Here is a 23042-nt window from a genome sequence, read left to right on the forward strand (position 1 = left end):
AAAGGATTTAAAAGTCTTCAGAAGTGACTGTCTCAAGTTTCTTTTCTTAGTTCTGAAATTACATATTTCTTGGTGTGTGTGTGTGTGTGTGTGTGTGTGTGTGTGTGTGTGTGTGTGTGTGTGTGTGTGTGTGTGTGTGTGTGTGTGTGTGTGTGTGTGTGTGTGTGTGTGCTTGGCCCCAGGAGCCTCTGATGGAGGAGTACAGCATCGCTGCTCAAGTGTGGAAGCTGAGTTCCTGTGACATGTGTGAGCTGGCAAGGAACAGCGTCCTCATGAGTGGGTTTTCACACAAGGTAGCTGTTTTATATCTCTTTTCATTATTTAACTATTCTCCTCTCAGTACATTTTAAAGTCAGTTGTCTTTTCAAACATTTCAAACATATTGGGGATTTCATCTAGGCTGTACCATTGTGCCACTGACCTCCTGGTAGAAATGATACACCAGTAGAAATCTGTGCTTAGGTTTAGGTTTACTTTAGGTCTACGATACTGTTTCTACCAGATGAGCCAAAAACGCTGGAGGACAACAATCTCTGCATACTGATGTTCCACAGACTTAACGTCAGACTTAACGTCTTTGGTCACAAAATTGCTAAAAACATGTAAGTAGGGCTGCTTTACAAGTAGCACCCATGCACGTTGGTTTATGTAAGCAGAGGCACAAAGCTTCAAGGAAGTAAAAGTGGAAGGCGCTCACCTCCTAATCTCCGACCAAACAAAAACCACCAGAACAAAGATGAAGAAGAGATTGTCCCAAAAAAATGGGTCGTCCTCCATTGTGTGGACAAGGTTTGGTTAGAGAAAGTCACACATTGAGCAGGACATCTGTAAACTTTGCTGCGCGACTGTCATTGCAGCTCCTGTGTTACCACCTGTAGTCCAAACATGTGTGCGAGTACTAACATTGAAAGCTTTTTTTCAGTTTGATCACAAAGTTTACTTGAGTGTTCAAGAAAAAGCAAAAAATAAAAACAATCAGAATATTTGATTGTGATACCTGCCCTTAAATTAACAAAAGTAACTGCAATGTTGAAACCCTATGCAAAAAAACAAACCAAAAACAGGTATTCCCCCAGAGTTCTTGTACTTAACACGTTTCAAATGACTTCACCAGAAAAACAAGTATACTATGATATATACGATTGCTGTCCAAAATGTTTTAAATATCATGATATAAAATTCAGGCCATATTGGCCACCACTACCCTCTTAGATATAAAATGTCCCCTGGAATTTGGTCAGTGCGCCCAATTGACTTGCTTCAAAATCATGGGTGATGGAAACTTCAGTACAGTGAGCATTGTTTTGTAGGTGTTGTGTCACTTTCTGTTTTTATTGGTACCTGAGGTTTCCACTCATCTGGCCTCTCCTAACTTCAGGTAAAGAGCTACTGGTTGGGCCCCAACAACTCCAAGGAGGGTCCTGAGAGCAACGATATCCGTCGTACCAACGTCCCTGATATCCGCGTGGCGTACCGCAGCGAGACGCTCTGTGAGGAACTCAACCTCATTACTCATGCTGTGCGCACCGAAGAGCTGGACACCATCGATGAGGAGGACACCCTGTCCATGGCCCCCTTCCCGGGACGGCCCTAAAATCACAATCATCCCGTCTCCTCCAGTAAATCCCCTCCTAGCATGACACTGAAGAGACATGGTATGAGAGGAATCCTGCTCCTCACCCCACTTCTGATCGTACCGCACACTCACAGCTACACAGCTACACAGCTACCAAAAAGCCAAGGATATGGCACTCCCAGAGTGCTTCAACTCCAACCTTCCTGTGTTTCTAGTGTTGGTGTAGATCCATTTTAAGGTTGCAGAAAAGGGATTCCAACCACATATTTTCCTCCACCATTTTTTTTATTAGCTCGAGGTTACCCCCAACTCCATTTCTTTAGCCTCTCTTCCTATTGTTCACTGTGACATGTTAAGTCTCAATCAGCATGACTAACGTTAGCAGGGATGACCATTTCCAGCGTCGTTCATTAATGCACAAAAACAGCAGGGAAACACTAAGGGTGTTTTCCTCAACACAGACACTGGCAGGCAGTGTTTTCTTCACCCAACTTATTTCTTAGTCCTTGCTCCCCATCCTGTCCTGCCAAAGCCATCAGATGATCCATGTAAAGCATTCTGTGATTCAGTGGCATGTTTATAATTCACCATTGATATTGCAGAGATGCATTTAAACACTGACATACAGCATGTGAAAACTCTTTACAGTAAACCCGTCCTGAACGCTTCTTATCTTCCACTACACAGTCATGCTGCCTTACTAAGCTAAGTGCATCTAGCATCTTCATAATACTGACTTATTATGAAGGAGTGCAGATGCAACTACTGGAATAATACAGTGGGATTGTTTGTGAAGGTTTTCCTTGCCTACACAACAATCTTTGGCAGGTTTCAAGCTTTAAGCTGCCACATCCAGTTTCACATAGAATCATTGGCTTGTAGTGCAGAGTTGTATTGAAACATTAGAAAAGGTTAATTTACAAATTAAGGACTATAAATCAAATCAGAAAGACCCAGAGCAAGAGGGTACCGCCACTGAACGCTGCAGTGCTGGATATCAGCTGTTGTTTGTGTTCGGTGTGATTTCAGCTCATTTATTTGCAAAGGATTGCACACACAGCATGCTTCCATGATTTATATATCGGCTCTGAATTAAACAGCAAAGAGAAACGCCAGCAGACACTAAAGCCCCCAAGTTAGAGAGGAGCGAACTTCCGGTGGTTGACTGCAAACATTCCATGAAGCAAACAGCAATTTGAGTTATTTTTAGCTGCAAATGAAATGCTTTCCAGTAAATATAGAAACTCTTTTTGTTTTAATACACCCCTGAGAGCTGATTTGTACCATAGCAGTATATGTCTCTGTCTGACGATCTATTTCCGTGGCAGAAGCGATGTGATGTGAGGTGAGCATGATAGAGCCCTTCAACCACAGCTTACGTTGGAGCACAATTAAAGGAGGATGAATTCAGCATCGTCCAAGGGGAACACCCCTACCATTACCTCACTGTGTCCATTGAATATATGGACCGTCCATTCCCTCCCCTGGCCCTACAGAAAAGCTAGAACTAGGCGAGGCCCCATGGGTCGGCCCTAGAAAGTTTTAGATTATTTTTTTCCCTCTGCATGCAGTGCACTGTATGCACCAAGCCAAGACTTACCAGTGCCTTTTAATTTTAGCTTTGGGCACCGCTTGCCCATGTCTCTCCAAGCTGTTTTCATGTATAAAGTTCCTGTCTTTATCACCTACAAGTACTGCATCTTTTTTCTTCAATCATATAGGCCTATATGCTGTTGTAATAAGAATTCATGCCAATGGAACTGAAACCACCTGGTTGCATGCTCGGTGTAAACTTGTCTTTACCTTGGCCTTCCCTTGAAGAGGAAAGTTGTTTTGTTTCTAGTTCTCTGCTCTTAAGTGCTTTTTTCTGCATGCCTGCATGGATAAGAGATGGCAAGAGAGAGAATAAGAAGTTGTTTACAGCAAGCTGTAATGTAAAGCATAAACACATTCAGGGCTGCTGACCAGCTGTCAAGAAATATGTTTGCAGTGATTATTTGGTCCAGCAAACAAATTTGAACTCTGTATTGTACACCCTGTGGAAATGTGCAAACCATGCTGGGACATGGTTAAGACTGTTGCATGGGTACTTATGGCATTTTTCATCCTCACCCCAAATCTGATCAAAGATGAGATCACCAACTTTTTGCATCGTATACTCATCCACATTATCATACCCTTCTCCCTGCCATTGGACATGTTCCAACTGTCCATCAAACTGTGAGCATTTTTCTTGAACATAGTTGCTACTGTAAAGTAATACTTGATGCCAAGACTGTTCTAAAAAATACTGACCTGAAGTAGTAAAATTATTAAAAAGTCGTCACATACAGTAGGCTACCATACAGTATGTTATAGAAAGTAAAAACAGAATGCATCCTAAAATGTCAGCCTTTATATGAATAACCAACTGTAACGTATTTGTTTATATACATGTTTACTTTGAAAAGTAGATCATTAGGACGATGGGTGAGAATCCATCTTAATTCAGGACAGATACAGTAGCTTCTCAGTGTTAAGGGATGCACTGGGGTTGTGTGTGTTGAACATGGTGGAATTCGTGTGATTGTTGGATTTCATGTACAAAGTGTATTTTTTTAAAGGCTATAGAGATGAGAAATTTTATATAAACAATATATTGATGTCTAGGTTTCAAACTTAGTTTTATTGCTGTAGATCATTGTGAATTGGTATTGTCACAAAAAGAAAAGGACAGAATTTGTTCATACACTTTTGTTGTTCCTAGCCTTTTTAATTTGTTAAACTTAAGATAATTGGACCCAGTATTTCAGTGTCTGTTTTGCCTATTTAATATTTGCTTTTTTTCTTCATACTTTGTTTATTTCTACTCTGTTGAATAGTCCTTGTAATTCTCGGTTGAGTGTTCTAAAACACCTATCAAATCCATGATGGATAGGTACATGATTAATACCTCTTACTTTAAAGCCAAAAGATTTCTGTACAATAGTATGTCAGACATTGACCTCTACACACCACACACACACACACACACACACACACACATGCACACACACACACACACACCGGATGTTTTAAACGCTGACCCTTATTGTACCTCACACCAATAGCATTGGCCTTTTCTAGTTTTAATGCATAAAGACCATCTTGTTGAGTACTTAGTAACATTTTGCAAGGTAATCGTGGGAATTATTTTTTAATTTAGAAGTTAAGAGGGTGATGATGCATGATTTGTCAATGCCAAAGCTTCAGATGCCTGTATTCAGTCCCTGGTATGGCACGTTATCACACTGAGAGACTATTAGAAAATGGCTGATTTACACCTTCTTTCCCATCCATTCATCAGGATTTTTCCTTTTGAAAGAGACTCCACTTCATGTTTCATATTGCCTCTTTATGGATTATAGTTACCAGAGAACCAGTTGTCTGTGGCATGCACACTATAGTGCACCCTACCTCACAATATTATTCTCTGATGTTGTCCTGTTGTTGTACTGCGTTGCTCTCCTAAGCAGCAGCAATGTTGTATCCCAATGAATAATAGCACACAAGAAGTGATTCACCAGAGAAAGAATAGCAGAAGCCATTTGGAGTCCAAGATGCTGTTCAGTGTTCCTCATGTGGCGATCAGTAAAGCAATGATTATCTGGTATCAGGCAGGTTGCCAACACAAAAACCACCAATTATTCAAATATCACTATATTCACAGATTGACAATTCACCAATTCATGTACGTTGAGGTTTTCTGATGTTGAAATATTCATGTTGATGTATTTCTGTGCACTAATTTCACAATACATTGATTACAAGTATTCTGATGCTCACACTCAAGATATTTTTGTGTTCAATTGATATTTTTCTCATAAAGCATCTTTGTTTTTACACAGTCTTGTCAAGTTTTTTTTTTAGTTTTTTTTATTGACATGTAATTCCGTTTTTGATTTGGTCTTATTGTATTCAGTGATCTATAGTCATTGTCATGGCTTGAAATGGATTGCCAATGTTTTACAAATTCAGATGCTTCTGATAAGGTTCATGTGTAATGTCTGAAGAATGAAATAAAGCATGTTTATTCATCGAACTTTTGTGTTGTACCAGTGTTTTGTTTTTAAGCAAAAGTTTTTAATTACATGAAGTTGTTCAGTGACCAAAAAAGCTTATCCTGTCTTTGCTCACCCAGTGATGGATTCTTCAATACAGAATTCAAAACATTAACCTTTATAGTTACTCAGGAAGGTATTGCCACTGACCATTAGCTTAGTATTACTTGCTTAATTCAATTTACTGCTGTTGAGTCACAAAACGTGCCCACTGATTCAATTCCATGCTATGTTCACACATTTGAGATAGACATACATTAATCATCATACATTTCAAAGTGACACATTTTATACAATATGTGGGAATATATTAAGTTTAAACACTTATTAAGGGATGTCTTGTGTAAATGAGTGAGAAAGTATAATAGTACAATATACATTCACGACATGCCAAACATACTGTAAACATAACTCACTTTTCATTGCTTAATATTAGCTGACTTATTTATTCATTTTAGAGGAATTGGCTTATCTAAGTATTGATGAGCCATTTGGTCCTAATGGTTTTGGTCCTTGATGATTGGCAGTCGAGGTTCATGTGTTTCCTCAATCCTCATTCTCTGGTCTCTCTCTGATGTCATCTTACGGAATTGCTGGTCTGACCTCGTTGGCAAGCTACAGAGTTGAAACAAAAAACAGAAGGGCCGACTGTATTATAACTACCTTTTATCTGACAATGTGATTATGATTAAGTTCCAGACTAACAGTGGTGACAAATGAAGTTACTCTGTAGTCTGTCACTTACAGCCATGGCAGACTTGACTGCTTGTAGTTGGAAGAAGACTCGCCCTCCTTCCTCTGGACAGACTGTCTTCAGTTCCTCTCTGGTCATCCCTAGGAGCATGGAGCCGCTCAGCAAGCCTAGACAGCGCACCGTGCTGACAGAGATAAATCAGTAATATTGATATGTGATTTATCAACATTGGGGCCCAGCAAATAACATGCAAAAACTAGAATCGAAGCAAATACAATACAATTGACAGACCAGATAGTAATGCCTACAACCCCCCATACACATGCACAATACAGGAACACACACATATACTGTACATTCACAGGCTTGTCATGCAGACTCAAAGGCTAAAGAATAAAGATGGGTTTTTAAAAAACATTTTAAAAACGTCGATGAAGATCTGCTGCAGAGTGGGAGGCTGTTCCACAGTCTAGAGGCTGCAACCTCAAACACCCAGTCTCCCTTAAGCTTCAGCCTAGTCTGGGGAACAGCCAAGAGGTCTCTGTCAGAGAGAAATAAGGTGGACTTTCCCTGCTGTGTTGATTTGTTTGTCAAAATTGAATCAAATATCATGTCAAGGTTTTTGGAGGAGGATTTTTTTGGAGGAGGAAATCATTAGAGTTTAAGGAGACATACAGCTACCATACAGGTATCGTCCACATAGCAATGTTAAAAAACACATTGACGGATTATATGTTCTTAAGGAAGCATAAAGGCCTACAGGCAGAATAAAATTGGACCCAAGATTGATCCCTGCGGCACCCCAAAGTAACCTATAGAGACATTGAATGTGAATGAATGGACAGATAAGAAGAAAATCATTCATTGGCTATTCCAGATATGCCAACCCACTTATTAAGCCTTTCAAGGAGGATAAGGTGGTCGATAGTACTGAATGCAGCACTAGGGTCCAGTAGAACTAATGTAGTGCATTCCCCTGGATCAAAGTGCTTTAAAATTACATTGGTTTTAAGAAAAACCGTTTGGGTGGAGTCATGCTCAAAAATGTTGTTTAGTTGTACCACAACCAGGAGCTGTTTGGAAACTACTTTTTCTATGACTTGGAAATGAAGGGCAGCTTGGAAATAGGTTGATTTTGTTGAAGGGCTGAGCCGGGTGCAGGTTTTTTAAGAATGGGTAGAATGCTGGCTTGCTTGAAATAATCTGGGACACAACCAGATGTCTGGGAGCTGTTTACAGTATCGAGCAGTCAGGGGCCAATAGCAACTATCGCCTCTATGAGAAGGGGTGGGGGAATAATATCAAGTGGATTAGATGTGAGAGACTGTTTCAGTGAGGTCATGCAGAGAAACTGAGCTAAACTGGCTCAGAAGGTGGGGGGCAGGCTGGGGTAGCAACACTAGTGGGAGGAGAAAAAGTGATCTGGAATCTGATACTAGTGATCTCATTCACAAAAAATGGTTAAAAAGAAAGTTTTCACAGTCAGCATTCGAAAAGGCAGGGACAGCTGGTGGAGCAGGAGTAACAAGTTTATCCAAGGTGTTAAACATAAACCTGGGATTATTCTGGTTGGTGATGATTAATTTAGATAAAAAATAAGCAGCTCTAGCATCCTTAACATGTTGATTGTATGTGGACAAAAGATATTTCATGTTGAGATACTGGAGTTTTTTTTTTGTTTCTCTCCTCTCTTTCAGCTTCTCGCAGCCTTTCTACATTTTTGTCTCAGCCTCTGAATGCCTTCCTTCATTTGCGGGACAAACAGCAAAGAGATCTAGTTTTGATAGTGGCCATGGCATTTAAGGTTGACTAGGTTGTTGGTATGTGTACACTTAGTGATACATTTACTTGCATCAGTAAAAGCTGAGGAAAATTGAAAAGCAGCTAGATTGTTAAACATGCAAGAGCACATGATCTGTTTGGGTTGAGGGGTATCTGCTTCAAAACAGATATCAAATGCAATACATTTATGATCAGAGACAAACACAGGGGGTTTAAATCCAGCACATCTAATCTAATAATCTATACTCATCTAATATCTAATCTAATATGGGTGTGCAGCACTTACATTTTACTGAAGCCCTTGTACTCAAGCCAGGCCTTCACTTCTGCAGGCTTGGACCTCTTGGTTAGGACAGGGGGACCGTCAGGTTGCTAAAACAATGGAATGGTAATGTAATTGATTTACTTTTAATATAATAAGGATGACAATTAGGCAGTATATTATACCAATGGCACTATCACCCTTAAAATACAGTTTCACAGAGTTGCCACAGAGGGTTTGCAAATGATGAACACATTGGGTCAATTACAACAAAGCCTCTCAGCCAATTCATAGTCAGTTCTATATATTCTGCAACCATAGATTAGACAGCAGTTAATGGTCAGAAAATGTTAGTCCATTTGAATCATATTGGTGACTCTCATTTCCTCAGGTAAATGTTAGTCAAAAGGTCAAAGTCTTTGATAGGACTAAGAATTGACAGATAATTACACGCAAGCACATCAGATATTGTGTGGTACAGAAAGTAAGTTTGATATAGTTTTGGGATTCCTTCAGTTTTTCCATTTTGTTTCATTGTCCAAGGCACTACTTCAATTCACTGTACTGTTGTGCACATTTACGATCACCTCCAATTAGGATCGTAGTGACTATTTCACATTTTGATGCTCTCCACAATGCTAAACTGACCCACAGTGTCTTAGTGTTCGTGATGAGTGGTAATCACCTCGTTAGGTTCCTCATCCAGAGACTCCAGGACATTATTGGGAATGAAGCCCTCCTCCCCTCCGGTGTTCCTCACTCTCCACCACTGCTTTGACATGTCCAGTAACTGCGAATGAACAAAACACAGACTGACCACAGTCTTGAAGACATTATGGAGCTTTCAACTGGAGTGGCATTAGTTATAATATTGTTGACCAAACAGGGGAAAGGACTGGAAGAGTGGCTGGTTGGTGTCACTGACGCTCACCTCAACTATCTCACCCTTGGTGATACTGAGCTCTCTGTGGTTCCTTGCAGTGAAGTCATACATAACACGCATGTAATTGTGCTCATCTGGGCTGAAAAACAGCAGAAGAAGCAGAAATGCATATTATAGCCATGATGTTTTAGACCTTTGAGGTTCAAGATCTTTACGCTACATTGCATTTTACTTTATATCAGTGTACATACCGTGGTGATGATGGAGTCCGCTGGGCTGATTTCTACACAGAAAAAGTAAATCATATTTATTTGAACACTACTGTATGTGGTGTTATTATTTTTGTTTTCTTTTGTTTTGTTTTTTAAGTTTTATTTTTTGTCCAGAATCAAGAATCCATGCACAGTCACTACTCACAAAATACATGCCCATCTGCAATGGAGAATGTTTGATGTAAAGATGTACCTGGTTGGGGGCAGAGCGCCGACTCTCCTGACTGCTCACTGGCTCTCTGGCTGGAGGTGCCTCAGTCACCTCAGGGGGCTGCCAGCCATCAAAGAACTCCAGAGTGTAAGTCGGGATGTCCTCATCATCCTCTGGCCATTTGGTACTGGTGACACATCCAGTAAACACGTCACATTGTCAAAATCATAGCTGGTTATCATCATGACACTTTATTATCACTCTCCTCTGCTCAAAAAAACTGTATTCATATAACACATTTTAATAAACCACAGAGCAACGCAAGAGCTTGTAGAGTACTGCAACACTGTGTGAGTATAAAAACAACAAAGTTATCCTCGACAACACAACACTGGCTGCTCAGTGTCCCACCTGGGGATGTTCCAAGGGTCTCCCAGAGACTGCCACAGCTGGTCCTCCTCAGCTGTGGCTTCCTCACTCAGAAGACGGATACACTCAGGAGTGAACAGGGGAGCCACGATGGTTGGTGGCAGATCTTGAGGGCAGTGAGACACCACCTAGTGAGGAAAAAGGATAACTCACTCAGGCAGCGACAGTAGAGACTATGTTAATAAAAAACTGAAGTGAAAAAATGAAGTGACTGAAGTGACGCAAAGGGTAATAAAATTTTGTTGTAGAAAATAATTTTGTATGGACGGGCTAAATCATATGTGAAAATATCCAAACCTTAATTCAAAAATGAACAAAAGTGTAGCCCAAACATAAAAAGCCAGAACATGGTAATGCATTTGTTTTTTGTTTTTTTGTTTTTTTTAAATTGATTGACAGAGCTCTTCATGCAAATATTGATCATATTTGATGGTAATATGACTTTTAAGTGCATTTAGAAGCTTTACAAATTCGTATATATAATCCAGATATATGATATTATATATATTCTTCTAATAATAATAATATAACTATTTGTATAGTAGTGGATTATATAGTAGTATAATCAATTTATAATACAGTCAGAGACTAAACTAATTTAAAAATTCAAAGATTGTGGTGACTTACAAATCCAAGGGTGGAGAAGAGGCAGTGTACAAATTCAGGGGCACTGGGATTATTAATCTTTCCATTGAGCTCCCCCTGTCAAAATAAACACATCTTCATAGATACTGTACATTACAGAATGAATGAGAGTAGCAGTGACCGTGATGATAGCAGGTAAATATGATTAAGGAGACACACCAGAAGGTTGAAACAACACTTGATCTTCTGGAGACAGGTTGCAAAGTCATCCACAGGCGGCATGCCCTCTATGACTGCAAACACAAAGGCAAAATACTTTGATGATAACAAACAAAAAACAAAAAATGTAAATCTGTCATTTTAATATATGCCAATGTTGGCTAAGTAGGACTAACAGGGATTTTCTTCCATTTAAATACAAGATGCTTCTGGCTTCATTTGGAGATTAATTTCATTAAAATTACCGCTGCCCTTCTTTTTCTTTTTCTTCTTTTTCTTTTCATCTTTCGCTACAACTGCAGCTACTTGTCCCATAAAGATTTCAAGATCACTGAAAATATGATTCAAGATATCCTGTGAAGAAAGAGGAACAATTAACAATTGCTCATTCACTCCCATCTCCTAGATGTTACTAACATGCATTGAATTTTACATTTATAAAAATATAATGTAAATTCTAATTATACATTAAATTGTTATGGTATGGTATTTCACATTTCCAGCCTCTTGGCTATGAAGAGGACACTGACCACATTCCTGTCAAGCTCTGTGTACGGGCGTAGAGGAGGCAGAGGTTCTTCTTCGATGGTGGAGGGCGGTGGTGTTTCCTTTCTGGGAGGTGAGGCCTCCTTCCGGGGTAAAACCAGCACAGGTGCAGGCACATCATCATCTTCTAAACGTACAACCAAAGACAGGTGGAGAGGCGTTTGCAGGTTTTAATCTACATCTGAAAATATCCAGTGAAGTCATGAATGGTTGAAATGTGAAGTTGCCTCTGCTCTGCCGCTGCCTCACCGTAGTCAGGAGCGCTCCAGTGGGACGGTGAGTCTGCTGCGGGCTTCAGTTCTCTCGGCTCAGGGGGTGGGGCGGCTTTACGAAGATTTTTAACCGCCTCGCATCCAGCCGTGTTTCCTACATTGCTGCTTCAAAAGAGAGGCGTTTTGAGGAAAAGAATGGATAAAGGTGCCGGTATGCGCACAATCACCTAAAGGTTCCTCCTACCTGATGCTTGCATCTTCTCGCTTGCGTGAAAGTGCTCTTGAGAGATCCTTCTTAATGTAGTCTGCCTATAAATTACAAAAAACATTCACTCATTTCATTCACACATGTGAGTTGATAAATACCGTTTCTGTGGGTTTGTCCTCACCCTGAGTTCCTCACACTGGAACATGAAGACACTGGTGGTCTTCTTCCTGCGGTCCTGGACTGACACCGTCAGCAGGGAGTGATACACTTCACTGTCCAGCACGGCCTGGAGCTCCAGGATGTTGCTGAGAGCCAGGGACTCCAGCTCCTCCTACGTCCCACAGAGGGACAGAAGAGAGGAGTGAGATATTTATGTGGACTGCAATACATAAACCACCGCATCAACCTCCAGTCAGACTGGAGTCACAGTTTTAACTGCTTGAGACTTGACTTGATGCATGAAGAGAAGACTTGACACTTGACTTGATTTGGGGTCTGGTGACTTGGGACTTGACTTTTACTTGTACTTTGATGACTTGAAAAGGTTTCTAAAGTCTTGACAAAAGATCTTGTGTCTTGTGTAAATGACTTAAGTTAAAAGTTATGAGATTTGTTCCACCAGAAAACTGAATTTAAATTCTGATTTCTGAATTCGTATGGAAAGATTGAATTTATTGAACTGATCATAGAAATCAAACTCATGATGCTCTTATCAGCTTTTTATCCTATTAAAATGATATTGCATTGAAAAGTCCTAGATATTTTGTTTTCTTTTATTAAATTGGTAATGCTCTCTTGATTTATTCTGATTTGACTTGATGTTCTACATTTAGACTTGAGACTTGACTTGAGTCACCTCTGAGTCGCCTATACTGTAATGCGTACCTTGGTCTCAATATCTGTCAGCAGCAGGTCGCCCCCCCGCACCTGCAGGATCATGTCCTGACCCCACACACGGCCCATACCATCCAGCAGCTTCAGACGCTCTACACAGTCACCCAGAGTTTTCACCTCCCTCCCATCCAGCTCACAAGTAAACAAGTGCTGTAGAGGAGAGACATTAAATACACGATTATGGCATGATTCAGAATAGGTGGCATGTGTGCGAATAAAGATCCTGATTTAGGAACAACTGTTATATACAGCTATAATACATGCAAAGTCTCAGCCACAGTTGTACAATCAAAGTCACGCTATCATGATGACAAGATTAACAGCTCGGTGTATGTTTGTAAAATGATACCTCCACTCTGTACTGAAATTTGTCCATCATCTTGTTTATGGATTCTGCATACTCCTTCCTGTGCACTGTTGGAATACATTTACATATACCACAGCTCTGTCATATTCGTAAAATAAAATTAAACAGCTGTAATAATTGGTTTTATCAAGCAGTTTTTATCTTACTGTAAATTGACTTTGCACTGGGCCTCGACAGACCCGATGCCTGTGACGACACCTCATCCATAGTGGAATAACCGCTGCCACAAAAAGTTATTACAACATTGACAATACGCCAAGGAATTAATCAATCAATCAACTACACAATTGCAGAAATGACACAAAGCACAAAAAGGAAATATATACTTAGACTGGATAGATCCTGCATAGCTACTGGTATCACAGTCAAGGGGGCTGTTACTCCTAAACATCCTCAGAACTGGGTTGACACACCTGCAATATTATATAATGTGATATTACATACACACTGTGAATGACTAATGTAAATAGTTTGAGCTGATTCGTCATTAGGATAATCTGAGGCAACTACGTGTCTGAAATTCGACTGAAATAAACTTATTTGAAACTTACTTGAGATGTTTGTCTTACCATTGGTCTTTATTCAAAGCGCATGATCTTAAAATCCTGTTATTCACCATGTAATTCACCATCTTATATATATGTTCGAAGTGAAATGTGTCATATAGTTAATGTAGCAGGGTAGGTATATCTTAATTATCAGCAAAGAATTAATGAATTATTGCCTTGATGTTATTATCAACTAGTCATGGTCTCCTAGCAACACAGCACTATGATCAACCTCTCAGCGTAATCTTTATGGTGCTATTAGAATATTCCTATGGCTTGCACATTTTAAAGACATGTTTGCTAGCAGTATTATACAAGAAACATATGTATTCAATCCATTTGTAAAGGACACCTGTCATTTTAATGTTAACACACAAAATAAACAGATTTCAAACACAAATACAAATGGTCAGGAAAGTTTCACACAATAAGTCTAACAAGAATTACAAGTCTTCCACCTGAATTACATCTTCTGTAATGAGATTTCGACCGTAAACGCAATCTTATTCAGATATTTAATGAATCAGAGTGGTGATAAGGTTTGTTTGTTTGTCATGTTGTCTAGCTGTTACCTAAATTAGCCCAATGCTTAGCACCGCTTCAGTAAAGACTATATAGACAGATAAATAAGATACGTATATACAGGTTACCATGGAGATGTCACAAGTCACTTACTTTTGATGTCTGGCGGTGAATGTTGCTGTTATTTACCTCTTATTTACTCCTGTATTAGCCTATCTGTCCTCCTCCTCTCCTTTGGTACAAACACAACTCATGTTCCAGGCCTGTCTCAGTCATAGGAAAAATACACCCAAGACTTCCTCATAAAGGAGAAGGGCAAAGTCCACAATCAGAAGCAAATGGGATATGCTTGGACAGCTTTGAGGCACCTGGGTTGAGGTGTGCTGTGTGTTTAGTGCGGCATCCCCTCCGACCAAAGGTTACTAGATAAGGAGGAAGACGCCTCGTAAATTCTCCAGGATTATAAATGAGAACTTGTGTATCATTTAGGCATTCTCTCATCACATTCCAGATTACAATGACACAGGCTTGACAACATCGACCCACATTGTCCCAACTTTCTTCTTCTCCATAGCAGACAACAAGTTACTCTATAGGCCACAAAATTCACAAATAATTATTGTCATCTATCCATCAACACATTTAAATCTAATGTTTTTTAATTCCTATCTTCCATTCAGAAAATCATCAGAACCTGGCTAAATAAAAACCTAACCCAATCACAGGAATCCCTGTTCAGGAAGAGTATAACTATAATGATTTTGTGAAATCAAACCTAAACAATGTATCTCTGGGCTCTCTTTTTTCTTTTTTTTTTGTATATTATGCCTAATTTCATCTTACATGTTTAATTTTAATCAATAAGACCTACAGCAAAGGTTGAGAATTCAGAGTATAAAAGAATATTGATGGTATTCAATGCATAAATTATCAGCATCGTTGTTGTATTTCAACTGAGACGGAGTGGCAGGGATAGTCCCACATCAGATAACTATTATGACATCACCGTTACAATGGCAACAGAACATTGTGAAGTGACTAACATTGGACCTCTGTCAGCTGACTGAAGGTGCCATCACTGCTTTCTCTGATTTAAATGCCACTTGACTGTTGGTAGCTCATCTGAATGCCACTTGAAAACAGAGTTCTTTGAATCAGTTAAGTCATGGGGTCGGTCATAATGCATTTCTTTTTCTAACTCAACCTACAGTATTATGACATCAATGATTCCTGTAACTCCTTTCTATTTAAGAAGCTCTGGAGCCAGAAGGCTGCTGCTGCAGGCAGAAGAGCAGGAGAGAGAGGCATGGGAATTCATGTAAAATATGTATGTGGCATTTAATGTTCAAAAGTTAGCAATGAAATGAATGTACTGACCAAACAACCCAGCCTCACTCTGGAAGTTCAGGAATCTGGGTCTCTGCTGGGATTGATATTAGCCCAAAACACATTACACAATTTCAGTATATTATCCTGGGCCTGTTGCTGTTTGGTGCAGCCACTAGATGTCAGTGATGCTGCATGAGCAGTTTCACAAGGTGAGGAACTGCAATAAACTCAGACCAGTGCTGCTCAGACCCAGTCAACCAGACATAAACAAGCACACAGCGTCTCTCAGTCATTTGGAGAGGGAACTGAAGTCAACACTTAGCAAGTCTTTGAGAAAGGTTAGGTAAAAAAAAAAGCAAAGCAAAGCAAATTAAGGAAAGAAGTTGCCTTTTTCAGACAATCAAAACAATTAGCCTACTCTTCCTGCCAGTAAACAACAGTTCACATGCTTCTGCTCATAAAAGTAATCAATCAAACATTATTTTGTCATGTTTATTTGATAAAATAAAAATACAATCAAAGGGTAAATGCGTTGACATTCGACTAGCCATAAAACATAATTCAGCACCCAAAGTGCAGTGACATCCATTGCAGCAACAACATACAGTTAGGATGACGTTTGGCTTAAGAATCTGACTGCCTGGATAAAATAAATGGCTTAAAATCTTAGATGAGAAAATGTTCATACAAAAAGTATCCTACTATATAAATGGAAAAATAAAACTGAAGAAAAAAAAAAGCAGGCAAAATTATCAGAAAATGAATAATTCTGTTAAAAGAGAAGGTTTTCACATTACATGTGCTCTCACAATAATGGGATCTCAAACAGTTGAGTACAGCATACACTACAGTAATTAAATGAATGACATAAGAAACATGTATTATATATCCACCCGCAATATCATTCATGTTTGCCTATATTTTTCCAAAATATACAAATCCCATAGTCAATGCCTTGCTTCAATATAATTTACATTTCATATGAGCTGAGAAGACAAAAGACATCATGTGTTGTTTCCTGAATAACAGGCACCAGGAAAGTCATAGACAGTGGGAATGCGGTAGTCACTGACCCATTCTGGATAAATAAGGCACACAGTAATGTCTGTAACTCATTAACTATGTTAAATGTTGCCTCGCAGCAAGCAGGACTTTGGTCCATGCGGTCACCAAATCTGCCTATGGTTCCTGCACACATAATGTTTCATAGTACTATTTCTATGTACAGAAAAGCATAGTCATACTAGAGAAAGGCTGAATGCATATGAATCCTATATTGTGCACACCTCTAAATATGATTACACATAAGTACTTCTTTGCTAACTACAGGCCGCTCTCAGCAGCAGTGTGACAGATGCAGTGACCAGAGCTATACGTTACAGTTTGGCCTGACGGGGAACAGTGCGGGCGGCTTCACTGGGCCTGCAAAGCCTGGACGATGTTCAGGCCCTGCCCCGGGGGCAAGGGCCAGCCGTCTTGGCCCTGGTGGGTCTGTAGCAGGCAGTATAGCTGCTTAAGGTGGGTCACTATGTTGTCCTTGATATCTGGGATTGAAATCTGCAGGCGAACGCTGCCACTGTCAAAGGATCGTGTATTGTCTCCAGAAAACATCTCGCTTATCATGCGTGCCACCACTGGAATGACCTGGAGGGCAGAGGAGGAACAAAGGACCAGTTAAGTCACAGCATGGGAGACTCAACACAAAACACATGTGAAACAAGCACAGATTCTGGACAGTCCGATGGTGCATTTGTGGCAAAGACATGTAGTTCTTTCTTATTGAATATGAAAACAGGATTGTGTGAAGAATCATGGTTGAAGTAATATAATAACAATAATAGAATGATTACTTCCTTTAATAAATAGAATAATGCTTAACAAAGAACAGACATGACATATAGGAAACAGTTTTCTAAAGTGCTGTAAACATTGATGAAGTTTGATAGTGCACAGGTATGGAGGAGTGTCTCTCTGACCTGAACTTTCCTCTTGATGACCACAGCGCCATAACTATATCACCATGGGAAAAGGATTCCCACAACAGACCTGCCTTAAAAAGAATCATGACCAAAATCTTGTTACAAAGACATCAACGTGTCTCACCTGAACCATGATAAGTTTCCTCTCCCTGGGCCTGCCATCAGGCCACTCTTCTCCAAAACACAGGTTGATGTCAAACTGAGGGGGGCTTGGTGTCTGGCCACGCTGATGGGCTATCACACCTGCACATCACACACACACAAAAAAACCTGTTATAATTCTTTCCCACAGGATACTGCATTATCAACAAAATCTACGGGAATCTATACAGAACACTGGTTCTATCATCTTCCTGGGAACTATCCAGGTTGAACTCTAAAAAGTAGGACGCATGTTTCAGTAAGAATTCTACTTACCACTGAGAAAAGACTCCAGGCAGAAGAGTTTGACCTTCCTCTGGCGCTCTATAAGGTTCGGCGCTGTGGGGTTTGGAGCACAGGGGCCGGACCAGTACACCTTGCACTGGCAGAGACGGACGGCGTAGATATCGTGGCCACTGACCTCCAGGATTAGGCCTCGGTCCATAACGTCCAGCAGGCGGTTAGTGAAGACTCTCTGCTTGTCGTTGGTTATGTGCTCTGTGGTAGGGAAGCGTAGCTGTTCCAGGCTGATGGGCCCAAACAGCTCCTCCTGGTTGACCATGGGGCCCAGGTCCCCGTAGAACAGCCTGCAGCCCTGGGGGTTACTGACCGTCATCGTAGGACACATCTCCTTCCCCCGGTACTGGAACTGCACCTCCAGGTCTGTCACTGGGTCAGAGACAAATGAACACGCATGTTAAGCGTATTTTATAGTCTAACGTAACGTAAACGTAATGCAAAGCACAAATGCACCACTCGCATTTAAGTTGTTATATTTCTGCCTTGATGTGTGCTTGTAGCATGTCGTTGAAATCCGGTACACATGGCGGCAATGTTTAAAAAAAAATCATATTGCACCAAAACGAAACATTGAAGAAGAGAGGAACAGCAAGCAGGTGTGACGACAATCACCGGTAAAAACGAACATGGATGTGATTATAGCAATGCAGCTGGAGGAATGGGGTGTGTTGGAGCAGTTGGAGCTTGAAGACTTGAATGCCATCATGATCGCCCCTATGATCGACCAATCAGGGTGCACGACTGTGCATAAACTCGACGCAAAGTTGAGATTCTTGGGCAGGTAACACCTACGCAGAAACCGTTTTCAACCACAAATACGCGCCAAACCGTGTCAGTTTACGTGCAGAGGCGCTATTTTCATTAGTATGTGTAAAGGTAAGGTAAAAGCTTTAGAACTATGTCTTAATGTACAGTGATGTCTGTGGTTATGCTGCCCTTTTACTCAATGTGATATCATCTTTCCACTGCAGTGTTCTTCTCATCTACTAGCAGAAGGGCATACTCACTTGGGAGGGAGCTGATCCACATCTCTGGGGAGGCGAACATTGCCTCAGGTATGGAAGGGGGTTGCATGATGGGATCAGGCAGAGGAGCAGGGGGCATCTCAACCAGGGGGCTGGGGTGCATCTCCACATCCACAGGCTCCTCTTTAGGCCAGACTTTACCAGGCTCCTCTTTGGGCCACACCTCGCCTGAAGGGGGGCAACTCGGAGGCTGCATGGACGAATCAGAGCCAACGGGAGACCACATAATGAGAGGAGAGGGACTGGTGCCTAATTGAGGAAAGAGAAAAGAATAGATTAACTAATGCAGCAGGCAATCCATCGCTCTTCACTGACTGAAAATCAGATTTTTTTGTTTTTCTCCACCCTGTATTGATCTACAGCCAGTGAATACAAGTATGAGAGTGACGAAAGAGGACGAGTTAGTCACCATTGGATGGGTATGGAGGGAGAGACTCTGGTGTATCTGGAACATCTTCCTCACCGCCCTCTTCATCATATGGAGTCCAAGAACCAGCGTCTGAGGAGCCTGTGGGGTGAGAAACAGGGGAAATACTGAAGCAAGTGAAATGGAGGTGCAGCTGTAAAGATGATTTAAAGATGCCCATTGGGTCCAGTCTTCTCTATTATGTTTTTGTTTTCTTCGTATTTAACTAATTTACCTGGGTTACTAAGCGGCTGTGGGATGTCGCAGACGTCATATATCTTCAAGGGATTCATAGGGACTTCTTTGGTGCCATCATAGATGAGGTTGAATTCACGGCTTTTATTCAGGGCGCAACGAAGCTGAGCTTTCCACTTGGCAGGATCAGGTTCATCAACCCCCTCTTGGAACTTCCCTGTCTCCACTGCCCATGCCTGGAGGATTGAAGGGAACATAAGCGTCAGTGTCCTCGTCCTGTTGGCACTTTCTAGGCTATATTTCCCCAGGGATCCATACATTTGTACTCTTTTTCACTCATTTTTTTGTGACATTCTTTTTTCACAATTACTGATGCATTATATGGGTATTTGTCTGAGCAAATACATAAGACAATGGGGGGAAAAAAAATCACTTTTGGCCATCAGGCTTGCATCATGCATGCTTGTGTATTACAGCTATACCAGTAGCTAAAGGTAGCAATCAGAGAGAAAACCCTTGAATTTGTGATGCCACTTGGATGTAAAATCAGGGGCTGTTTCAAAGACAATGCATGGAACAGTGATGCCAAGTTGAGTTGTCACACCAAAATGAAGTTTATATTCTATCATTGCTAAGAAGTATGCACCAGAATTTAAAAATCTTGTCAGCTAACAAAGTCAGAGCCCCATTCACTGTCTATGGAGCAGTGCCAGATTTTACATCCCAGTAACATCACAAATTCAAGGATCAGTTCTCCAGTTTCTAGCTTCAGGAAAGAGTGGTGCATGTTCACAAGTATTGCCTTAACTGTCCTAGAATAATATATGTGAATTCTTAAAATGGGTGGCATTCCTCTTTAAACTGTAGCTAAGGATTTTGCCAAAGCTCTGGTGTTTGACCCATGGCGATGTCACAGGGACGCTGTAGGTTGAGGTTGGCGGTTATTCACCTTAAAGATTGTGTTCTCTTCCTCATGCTGCGGTGTGTGACGTGTAGCATGTTTCCATGGAATCCTGAAACGCATGGCTTCCCGGTCAATCCACACTAAACCTGGGTACAGCCCACTGTCCACTTGAGCTACCAGCCAGGGCTTGAGCCGGACCCGACGTGGAGTCACTGACATTCTTGCTGGCAACAAAAGACACACCTACCAGTTAGACAATGAAATTCTGTGAAATTCCATGTTTTTTTTCTTACCACATATCTGAGATTACACATAGTGTTCTTCATCATCAATACAGAATGTCATAAAATGTTAAAGATGCCTTTCATTTGACTTGTTTAACTGTCTTTTATTTGCATGTTTGATTTGTAATATTTAGCAAGTCAAGACAACCTGTGTGGAATTTCATGAATTTTAATGGATTTAATTCTGTTAACTGTCATTTTAATTAAATTCCACTTCTGTTTCCTGTTCAATTCATGAATGGCCCCAACCCTGGTCTGCACGTCAAGATTTTCCAAAAACAATAAAACCACATGCCCCATTCTGACAGACCACAAAATGGTATTGATTGAGTGAGCTCGGCCAAAGCCAAGACAAGCTACCGGAAAATACAGTTTGGCAACAGTCCACAAATTAGCCACAAACGATTGTCTATAATGTCCGTGTAATTCTTTAGTTTAAGTCTGAACTTATTTCTTATGGTTTGCTTGCAGACTATACCTTAGACCAAGTCGTTTTCAACAACGTGTGTGGAAAAACAACCGAATAGATATATTTGTATTCGTTAACAAATTTCACGTAAACAAAGCAACCAAACAGGCTATGTCACGATATGCTACTAAACATCAGAGAGACATACCTGTAGCGAACCAGGAAGTTGGAATGGTCTTTCCTTGCTGGCCTACTAACCAGCAGCTGGGAATGGGACGGTCTGCTTCCTCCGTAAATATATTCTCCCCTCTCAGCAAAGTTGACCGACAGTCAGATCGACGAAGCCGGTTGATAGTAACGACAAGGTCAAGAGAAAGGTTTGTCTCGGAGCACTTTGAAGAGCTGATGTTTTTCAGTCGGTTTGGCCCTTCCCCTTCCTTCACCGAAACTCAGGTATAAGCGTGACGTCACATCGCCGACACACCTTTTCTGAGCAGCTGGGAGATAAAGCCTTCATTGCTTTTTAAGACACAGGCTGTTATTTTGCCAAGCACCTGATACACTATGCCAACATCTTGGGGGCGTTATCATACAATAGTTTAATATTAGTAGCCTACATATATTTTCTAAATAGACCTACCCACAGCTCAAATTGCAGACTGGCAGGCCAGATTTCGTGACTTTCACGACTTGACCTTGCAGTAGGCTGAGCCGAGTGCCCATAATGTGCCAAAGTAGAGAACAATGAGGTGACTATTAAGTGGCACACAGCAGGTGGGCGTTTGATGATGATCCCGAAGCTAATAGCAAAACAACAATGACAAGCCACACCCTGAAACTGCCCACGGCTTTTGCGCGCACGTGTCCGTCATCGACGTGCACGTCTGAGGACAATTCCCCCGGCTTTTCCCGGTTTCGGCACAATGTGCATTAATGTGCCTGATGTCGTGTGTTGTGCTAATGATGCAATTGTGCATTCTGTGAAAAATTGGATGGATGTGGTGGGTGGGTGTGTCGGGTCGTTGTGGGGGCACGCAGACTGTCTGAGCTTCATCAAACACTTCACATTCTCAGTCATTTTCCTCTTCTACCAATGTCACTCCATACCCAGTTTCTAACAGAAGGTTTACTTTCAGCAAGTAAAAGCTCAATAGAAATATGTGAAGCTCACTCAGTCTACCTGTGCAAAGGTTCACTTTTGGACAATGACAATATGTGTGTAACATAATCTATTTGAGCAACCCCCCCCCCCCCCCACACACACACACACACACACACCCACACCAACATCATGGGCCCTACAGCACCCCTGAGAGCACCCTGATGCTCCTGAGTTGACGCCTCTTTACAACAATGTTCCAGCTCAAGTCAGCTTCCTTTAGGAATGAGTGCATACCAAAATTAAATACAATCTTGTTTTATTTGAACACAGACTCCCAGAGCCAATAGGCTTGAAGGCTTCAAAAACTTTCTAATATGGACTTTTATTTTGAAAAATTCAGACTGCAGTCCATTTTAAATTGCTGCCGACTTGACAGTTAATGCAGGGAATTAAGCTAACCTAGTGTGTTATTTATAATATTCCTTTGAATATGTTAAAGCACTTGTCACATAAAAAAAAGTGAGCAATACTAACAACATTGCTAACAAACCCTCTAAGGGAAACTAAGGACCAAAGAGACCTTATTTGGACATTGTGACTGATATCATGTGAAGAATAGTAACCAATTAAAAATCATATGTCAAAGGATTCCTTTAAGGCAACCTAGGCATTTCCTAGGCAATCCTAGTCATATGATTTAGCAGGCTGGCAGCATGCATGCTTCTGATTTAATAAACTA

The 23042-nt window shown here is 40.9% G+C and overlaps 3 protein-coding genes across 9 annotated transcripts in view; 1 reads left to right on the top strand and 2 right to left on the bottom strand.

Moving 5' to 3' along the window:
• Positions 1 to 5636, top strand: part of LOC139663420 (AMP deaminase 2-like) — a 38768-nt gene extending 33132 nt beyond the window's left edge. For all 6 annotated transcript variants that reach the window (XM_071542083.1, XM_071542080.1, XM_071542082.1 and 3 more), the window contains 2 exons: positions 183 to 293; positions 1379 to 5636. In XM_071542083.1, the coding sequence (XP_071398184.1) occupies positions 183 to 293; positions 1379 to 1594 (327 nt within the window). In that variant the 3' untranslated portion in view covers positions 1595 to 5636. The remainder of the gene's footprint in view (positions 1 to 182; positions 294 to 1378) is intronic.
• A 528-nt stretch (positions 5637 to 6164) lies between these two features.
• eps8l3a (EPS8 signaling adaptor L3a) lies at positions 6165 to 13550 on the bottom strand. The gene is made up of 19 exons (XM_071542095.1): positions 13486 to 13550; positions 13306 to 13379; positions 13142 to 13206; positions 12784 to 12942; positions 12080 to 12229; positions 11935 to 11999; positions 11728 to 11855; positions 11463 to 11605; positions 11178 to 11286; positions 10933 to 11006; positions 10756 to 10830; positions 10111 to 10256; positions 9742 to 9886; positions 9528 to 9559; positions 9325 to 9415; positions 9079 to 9183; positions 8418 to 8503; positions 6401 to 6533; positions 6165 to 6270 (listed from the first exon to the last, which is right to left on the bottom strand). The coding sequence occupies exons 1-19, from the start codon at positions 13548 to 13550 to the stop codon at positions 6238 to 6240; spliced, it is 1878 nt and encodes a 625-aa protein (XP_071398196.1). The 3' UTR covers positions 6165 to 6237.
• Positions 13551 to 15695: 2145 nt separating this feature from the next.
• irf6 (interferon regulatory factor 6) lies at positions 15696 to 21639 on the bottom strand. 2 transcript variants are annotated; one of them, XM_071542090.1, is made up of 8 exons: positions 21410 to 21639; positions 20554 to 20728; positions 19645 to 19840; positions 19413 to 19511; positions 18986 to 19252; positions 17955 to 18347; positions 17662 to 17780; positions 15696 to 17202 (listed from the first exon to the last, which is right to left on the bottom strand). In XM_071542090.1, the coding sequence occupies exons 2-8, from the start codon at positions 20725 to 20727 to the stop codon at positions 16972 to 16974; spliced, it is 1479 nt and encodes a 492-aa protein (XP_071398191.1). In that variant the 5' UTR covers position 20728; positions 21410 to 21639; the 3' UTR covers positions 15696 to 16971. The 2 variants fall into 2 exon arrangements, with proteins under 2 accessions (XP_071398191.1, XP_071398190.1); XM_071542089.1 differs by having other exon boundaries at positions 15697 to 17202; positions 20554 to 20732.
• Positions 21640 to 23042: the final 1403 nt, after the last annotated feature.

The sequence above is a fragment of the Centroberyx affinis genome, unplaced genomic scaffold (assembly GCF_046629955.1).
Source record: "Centroberyx affinis isolate AG114_WGS23_722 - 3 ecotype Tasmania unplaced genomic scaffold, CSIRO-AGI_Caff_v1 ptg004010l_1, whole genome shotgun sequence".
Classification (NCBI taxonomy): domain Eukaryota; kingdom Metazoa; phylum Chordata; class Actinopteri; order Beryciformes; family Berycidae; genus Centroberyx; species Centroberyx affinis.